Genomic DNA, 7,843 nt, shown 5'->3' on the forward strand with positions numbered 1-7,843 from the left:
TGTAAACATCTCATTGTGGGATCAGCCGTTGGAGATGAGGATATGCTACCAAGAGACCTTTGATACTGTGGCATGTTAACACTGTATCCAGGTTTTGTAAACGATATCTTCAAACACTCTCATGGCCCCCTTTTCTCTTTCTGCTCCTAACTAGCTTTACATACATTTGTATTCGTTTCAAAAGCATAAAAAAATTCAAGAACATTTCTTTAATCGGAAATAAAGACAACAGACGATAAAGAGTACCTTTTTTATGGGTTATGTAAAACAATATTAGTTGCTACCTCAACGACATACATACATAATGCTTTGCCTGTGATCCATATCAAATTACACTGTGTATTAATGACCAATAGTGTTTGCATTAACTTCATTTAAAGTGGCAATATCTCACTTACAGCCACCCTAATGTAATTATATAAAAAAAAATTGACATACGGTCTTCAAATGTAAAACATACACATGTGTAAACGTTAATTTGAACTAATTTGCACACACATATTTAGTATTGAGAGTAGTGTTCAGATTGGAGGGGTATGTTGTGGCTTGCAATCTGCAACATCGCCACTAAATGTCACTAAATCTCACCCTGTCTCTTCAGACAAGGGTGCTTTAGTCGAAAATATGTCAACAAGGCAGATCACTGATTAGCACAAATCACAATTCTGTCTTTTTCTCGGAATCACCCCTGACAAATCAACCGTTTTTTGTTGTTTTTTTAATTTCCGGTGACGCCGCTTTCCCTTTAACGCTCTGGCTCCGTCCTAAACCTGCCGGCATATGGCTGACACGCTGACGTCACATGCGGCGCAGACGTCGTCAGCGACGCCCTCTCAGTCTCCGCTGACCAGAAACACTTGTGTCCAGACGTCAGCGCTCCGGAGAGCCCGACAACGCTGTGTGTGTGTTTATTGTTGTAATTAACTCTCATTCATTAGTCGATAGAGCTTTTTCGAATATGGTCTGTGGCGGTTTTACCTGCTCCAAAAATGCTCTCTGTTCCCTGAATGTGGTTTACATGGTAAGTGGACAAAATGGATTACGATGCTAACTTCTAGCTTCTGATTGAACTAGCTAGCCTAGCTTAGCGTTATGTCAGCTTGCGATGCAGCTGGAACGATGACCGATTGTGCCCTTTTTGTTTTCCACTCTTCTGTTTTTAATTTTCAGACGATCACTGGTATGGACTCATATCTGTTTGTTGTATATTTAGAAGTAGAGCTTTTTTTATTGTGCATTCGCTAACTAGACCCAAATGTAGCGTTTGATATGCCTTAGCTAACCTTAGTTAGCTATCGCCATTACGTCCCTGGTGCTACCGTTAGCTGGGAGGCTAGCTGACCCCAAAATGTTATCTCTCACATGTTGTGTCCTTGTCAGTCACCCGAGCCTGTTGCCACGATATCTCACATGTTTGTGAGTCAGTCATGTGAGTTGTGATAGTGAACATGTAACAGCTAGCTAGCTACCGTTCACGTAAACCCACCGTGAACGGTTCAGTGCTGTCGTAAACTCGCACCTTTCTGTAACTTGACATTGTGAAGAATGTTTTCGTGGAGATTGGACCTTGTCAATTTTAAGGGCGTGGTGTGTCGTGTTGTACTGTATTGTTTTATCTTTTTACTTTGCTCTTTCACATATGTGAATAAGGAAAACAACATGTTAGAATCACCATCTCACATAAAGTACAAACTCGATAGGCCTGAGTCTATCAAACGAGTAGCATAGTTGTCTGTCAACAAACACTGAAGTGAGATTGTATTTGTTGCATTGCATCATATAGTACAGTTGTTTCTATTGTTCTTGTCACTGTTGCCTGGTGTTCCTGCTGTGTTTACCCTAATTGTTAACAACTAGTGGTTTTGCAACTGTTGCTGGTTGAAGGTGTCCAGTGGGCAGCCTCACTGCTCTGACATGTATTTACATCTGTCTCTTTATATTGTGTCAAGATGATCAGATTAATCAAATTAATCCATAGCAAATGGGAATATTTTGAAAACTGATTGTCTGTTTTAAGTCTTATTTCTAGCCAGCTTACCAAACATGTGAAGGCCCTAGCTTCTCAAATATGACAAACAAATGACTGAAATGTTTGGGATTTTGGACTGTTAGTCACACAAAAGAGTCGTTATCTGGGGCTGTGGGAAAAAGGACAGGCGATAGACATTTGCCACCTTTTTTGGCATTTAATAGACCAGATAATTACTTGTTTCATTGTAATCTGTCAGATGAATTAGGAATGATAGTTGCAGCGGTCAAAGTGTGGTAGACTTTTATCTCAGGTTTTATTTAGTACAACATCTTGATCATGTCTCCACTAAGTTATATCGTGTATAACACGTCAAGTATTGAGTCAAAAAAAAATATCTTCATTGTTTTTGTCTTACTCACTTTTACCTGCTGTCTTGTATTTCTAAGTCTGCCAGATTTGCACTTTGTGAAACACATGGGAGTAGGAGTAACGTTGCATTGTTTGCTTACTGTTGTGACACTCTGAGTCTCACTGCTGAAATAAACACTTGAGACACGACCCACCCAGTCTGAAAACTTTGGAACATGTACACATGCCACCAGTCGCGTTGACAGCTGAGTCACTGGGACTGTCACGGGTGTGATGATGTAGTTGCTGTGTAAAATCAGAGCATTGACGGCAGTGAAGGAAGATGTATAGGACAAATGGTACTTTTTTTAATGAAAAGATGAACCTCCTGGGTCAGACATGACAAATAATAATTCTGTAATGTTTTGTCATTAAAATAACAAGCCAATGGTATTACAGAATATAAGCAATACTTTTCTGTAGAAAGTAATCGAAAACAATGAACTCAGTGTTTTTAATTTGATTCGGATGACTGAAAATGTAAAAAAAAAAAAAAAGATTGCCTGGAGGCCAGCAGTCTAATTGCCGCGAGCCATGAAAAGAAACGTTAACAATTAACTCGAACTACGTCAGCCTGATTCTTTCACTGTGTTGCTGTTCCTCTTCTTCTGCATTACTAATTTGATAAACACTTTATTGAAATGCCTAACTGGCGCTTAAAGATAAGTGTTGTTTGTGGCATTTAAAACATAATACCACGATCACGCGACAAGCTCAGTCCCATCAGATGAACACTGCCTCAGCTGACTCTGGTTAACTTCCTTCCTTCCCTCGTCTCCTTTTAGCTAGTTGGGCTGCTGCTAATTGGAGTAGCAGCATGGGGGAAGGGGTTCGGCTTGGTGTCGAGCATCCACATCATCGGAGGGGTCATCGCAGTGGGCGTCTTCCTGCTGCTCATCGCTATTGTCGGACTCATCGGAGCGATACACCACCACCAAGTCATGCTTTTCTTTGTATCCTTTCCTCTCGATGACATTGACGCACAGATGATTAGTTGCAGCGAACAGTGATTTGAAAATATGGTCACCGTGTTCTGTGTTTCTTTTCCATGTTATATCCCCGTTGTTTCTTTAACCTTTTGTTCCAAGTACATGGTCATTCTTTTTATTGTTTTCCTGTTCCAATTCGGAGTTTCTTGTTCCTGCTTGGCAATGAACCGCGGACAGCAGGTGAGGGAAAACAGTTTCAATGTCTTTTACCATGTCAATATTAACACTTGTGATCAAAACATGTTTATATCTGCATAAATACATGTTTGATTTCTTTTTTTTTACAAAAGATTTGCTTCATACTATTTGTCTTGTTTGCTCCTCCAGGAGGCACTTCTGAACTCTGCATGGAGAATGTTGGAAAACAAGACCAAGACCGACCTAGAGAGCCAGCTGAACTGCTGTGGGCTGCTCAACGTCACCGACAGCCGGGCGCAGTTTGATCTGGACTTGCAGAACTGCCCTGCTGTGGGTCTTAGAGATCACATTTTTTCTCATTAGAAAACCTGCTTCAACTGCAAAAACGCATTCCTGAGTTACTGCATAAATAAACTGTATTTGTATGGTTCTGTTTCCTTCACCTTGTATATATTGTGTTCCTGAAATACAATGTTCAACTGCATCATAAATAAATACTGTAGTTTCACAGTACATTTCCTGTTACACAACATGCCCCACTGAACAGAAGCCACATAAGTGTTTCACTTAAGTATTTTCTGTTGTGTGTCTTTTCCTCCAGTTATGCAAAAAGAACACTAGCTGTTACACCTGCGGGGATATGATGCTGACTCATGCAACTGAGGCTCTGAAGATCCTCGGGGGCGTCGGGCTCTTCTTCAGCTTCACAGAGGTGAGTGTCCGGTCTCCAAACCTAGATCTGCTAACCGCCCCCTCATTTAATCAGTCTAACAAGTCATTGAAACATAGAAGGAAAGACACTGAATTGAGTTTAACGTTGCATGCTAACTTGACTGATTTATTTTGGGAGGAATAATAAATATCCATCACTGAGATGTATGGCGTCAGTATAAAAATGTCAATATTCTAATGGAATTTGCTCATTCAATGGAGCAACTATTTCGGATTATTTAACTTTTAGAAACTTTAATGCACACATTTTCGCAGGTAAATCAATAACAAACAGTCTTGAAATTAAGGGGACAGAGAGCTGGAGAGTCCAAATTGAGGGAAGCTATTGTACATATTAAGAGTGTTTTACCATCCTATCTGAGGGAAGGTAAACTGCAGAGTTTGCAGGTCATCAATGGTAGAATAAACTGACTGAATGAAATAAACAACACCAAGAACAAAATGCCAAAGTGGATTAAACGGCTCAGTGCAGATGAAATAGGAAGAAGCTATTGTTATTGACCAGCGCTCATGTTTCTGGATTGGTAGCGTATTAGCGGTTAGCTAGCCCTGTGAGTCGTCACTTTGTCAAAACGCACCCAATATCTTGCTGATGATGTGTTGCGATAGATAGATAGATAGATAGATATATTTGCATGCCATTTTCTTGTGTGCGATGCATTTATCTCTTTGCCGGTCATGTCTTTAACAGATCCTGGGTGTGTGGCTCGCTGTGCGCTACAGGAACCAGAAGGATCCGCGAGCAAACCCAAGTGCTTTCCTATAGTCTGGCCCCCGTACGCAGCACCATAGATGCAATGTCAGACACACTGGCACACATAGTATCATGCACATCTAGAGGCAGACACGCCCCGCATACAACACAGTACTGCAACAACACAGAATGGACGAGCGCACGCAGCACCTGACGGAACACTCACACACACACACATACACACAAATCTTTACCTGAGACTGAGAAAACTACAACAACCTGTCCAGAAATGTTGCCAGAGCGCCAGCTGGAAGACCTGGATACTTGTGTATGAAAGGATAACTTGTAATACCAAGAAGTGTGACTTGTTGGTATCACGACTCAGCCTTGATTTGAGTTCCAGATTTCCTGCTAGTTTCCAACTATGTAACAAGGGATGAGACATCTCTGCATGCGTCCTAGGCCCCGCACAGACAAACAGCCTGTCTGTTGATTTTGTTCCACACACCAACCAAATGACTGTGCCGTGTCCAACAAATTTACTTGTATGCACCTTGAATTCCTTCCTCCTGTCTGCAATGTAGTGCCACCACATAACGACAAATATATTCCTCTGGTCAGTGCTATTGGTGATGTGTAGAAGTGTATACCCAACATGTCCAGTGCGATGAGTTAGTGCTCAAAGTCATCCAAGGGGCCAACAGGAGGCAAATACTAGACATGTGTTGTAAAGTAGTTTTTTGAATTGTATGTAATTTTTTTTTTTTCTTCAAATGCCACAAATGCCGGGATGTAACAGGATTACAAAGTGAGAATAGATGTTAGGTTGTGTAGTTGCTAGTCTTTCGGGTTCAAAAAAAAAAATGTATGAACTGTAACTGAGCCAACTAACTTTTAACAGCGTGAGATATTAGGATGCCGATGGACTGCAGCCTTGATGTTGTACATAATCTTTTAGATATCGCTCTTGATGGGTTTGCCGTGTAGTTGCCTCTATCGTTGGGAGGTTTGCCTGCATAGTTGAGGTCTTTGAAGGCCACAATGATCCACCCTTCCTGTATTTAATGTTTCTTTGTGTTGCACAGTGATGTTGCTTAGTATAGCTTTTGTTAGGAAGGCGGATTCAGGTACGTATCGTTTTCTTTCTCTGTGTAACTGAAAGGCATCATGACAAAAAGAAATACAATTAAGTGCTGTTTTAATTTTTAAATATTTGGCTAAATTTAGCCCAAACTGCTCATTGCAAACCTAATCATGTTTTTAATAGTATTAATTGTGAAAATATGCTCTTGGTTGCAGTTTTTTTTTTTTTTTTTAATGTTTTAAAATAATTCTTTTGTGGAATGATTGTGTTCTCATTAGCTCTTTTTGTTCATCAGTGTTAAGTGCTTTGTAAAAAATGTTAAATATTTTCAGGATCTATTTAAGTTAAGTTAGAAGATGCACATTAGGCTCAATTTATATTGTAGTTTGGACTTTATCATTTTGTTGCCTAACTCGATGTTTGACCTTTCATGTTGATAAATCACCGCTCATCATTTCTCTCTTTTAAGATGTTTTCTCTTTTTGAATTGCTTTTAACTTAAAGGACTAACACAAACTGTAACTATATGTCTTACTTGAACCTGTCAACTTGGCTGATATGAATTTCCTGCTGCTGATTTGGAGTCATCGCTGGTGTAAACAAACATGTTTGACAGATCTTAAGCATCATTATGCCATATATTAAACCTCACTTTGAATTTGTGTCCACCTGTTATTCAAATGTATCTTACATTTTTGAGACTTAATTTTCCAAATAATAAAACCTCAAATTGAAAACCGTTTCACTTGAGTCAGATTCTTTTCTTCTCTCGTCGTGTAATTCTGTAGTTTGTTTTCTTGTGAGGTCTATCTGAAGTTGACTCTAGTACTCTACTTAAGTACAATGTGGAGGTACTTTGAGTATTTCCATTGAATGCTATTTTATACTTCTACTCCAATACATTTCTGAGGCTAATAGTTTGTTTACTCCACTACATTTGTCAGGGCAGCTTTTGTTACTTTAACCTTTTGGAAACCGTGTGAAAATCCTCCCGCGGCCATTTTAAGTCCCAGCATGCCCCATTCAGACAATCTTTTGGCATAAAATACGTAACGACACAGTTTTTTTTTTACTGAAACTCCGTAACAGGCTAAAGTTTTGTTTTATTGTGATTTTTGTTGAAGATTTCAATTCTTTAGGTCTTAATCTTTCCAAAAAGGTGTCTTATTGACCGCTCCAGGAGGCATTTTTGGGGAATCTGGCTCATATCATGCTGGATGTTCATAGTTACAATCAAAATATCTTTTTTGAAAGTGCTTTTTTTTTTTTTTTTACAGATAAACATTTTTTCCCTAAAGATTTTGCTCAACAAATACACACAAACACAAGTATTGGAATTAATTTGAGTTTTCTACGACGACTCAGACAGGAAAAAAGATGTCTGGAAGAATTGGTTCGACAGTTTTCAACGGGGTGAAGATTTAGCGTTAACACACAAAATGTAACTGTTAATGATGTATTATAGATAAAGCTATCAGCAGAATAGAAATACATGAAAATGAGCATTGTCTACCGGTAATAATAAAGTGATTCCATTGTCCAAACATATTCAGGGCCCCGGGGGCCACTGGAGCCGATCCCCGCTGACACCGGGCGAAGGCAGCCAGGCTTCACCCTGGACAGGCTGCCAGTTTACTGCAGGGCTCACATAGAGACAGACGACCATTCACGCTCACATTCACACCTACGGGCAATTTGGAGTCTCCAATTAACCTCAGCTGCATGTCTTTGGACTGTGGGAGGAAGCCCCTCTTTCTGTGAGGTGTTAGAGCCACTTCACCACCCTGCAGAGTGAGGAATACATGAATGAATCACTATTATAGTTC

At 39.9% G+C, this 7,843-nt stretch overlaps 1 protein-coding gene across 1 annotated transcript; it reads left to right on the forward strand.

The window, feature by feature from the left end:
• Window positions 1-851: 851 nt before the first annotated feature.
• Window positions 852-6,759, forward strand: tspan31 (tetraspanin 31). Its single transcript, XM_068598456.1, has 6 exons — window positions 852-1,021; window positions 3,166-3,333; window positions 3,469-3,549; window positions 3,697-3,837; window positions 4,109-4,219; window positions 4,931-6,759. Exons 1-6 carry the CDS (start codon window positions 959-961, stop codon window positions 5,003-5,005), a joined length of 639 nt encoding a protein of 212 aa, XP_068454557.1. The 5' UTR covers window positions 852-958; the 3' UTR covers window positions 5,006-6,759.
• The last annotated feature ends 1,084 nt before the right edge of the window (window positions 6,760-7,843 follow it).

The sequence above is a fragment of the Clinocottus analis genome, unplaced genomic scaffold (assembly GCF_023055335.1).
Source record: "Clinocottus analis isolate CAN_PGR_092001 unplaced genomic scaffold, fCliAna1.0.p SCAF_4, whole genome shotgun sequence".
NCBI lineage: Eukaryota > Metazoa > Chordata > Actinopteri > Perciformes > Cottidae > Clinocottus > Clinocottus analis.

What these genes read in the sequence shown, in the direction of transcription:
- tspan31 (XM_068598456.1), top strand. Translation starts at nt 959, where the DNA reads ATGGTCTGTGGCGGTTTTACCTGCTCCAAAAATGCTCTCTGTTCCCTG. An exon ending in CCCTGAATGTGGTTTACATG is followed by an intron (nt 1,022 to 3,165) that starts GTAAGTGGACAA and finishes GTCTCCTTTTAG; the next exon opens with CTAGTTGGGCTGCTGCTAAT. An exon ending in ACCAAGTCATGCTTTTCTTT is followed by an intron (nt 3,334 to 3,468) that starts GTATCCTTTCCT and finishes TTTTGTTCCAAG; the next exon opens with TACATGGTCATTCTTTTTAT.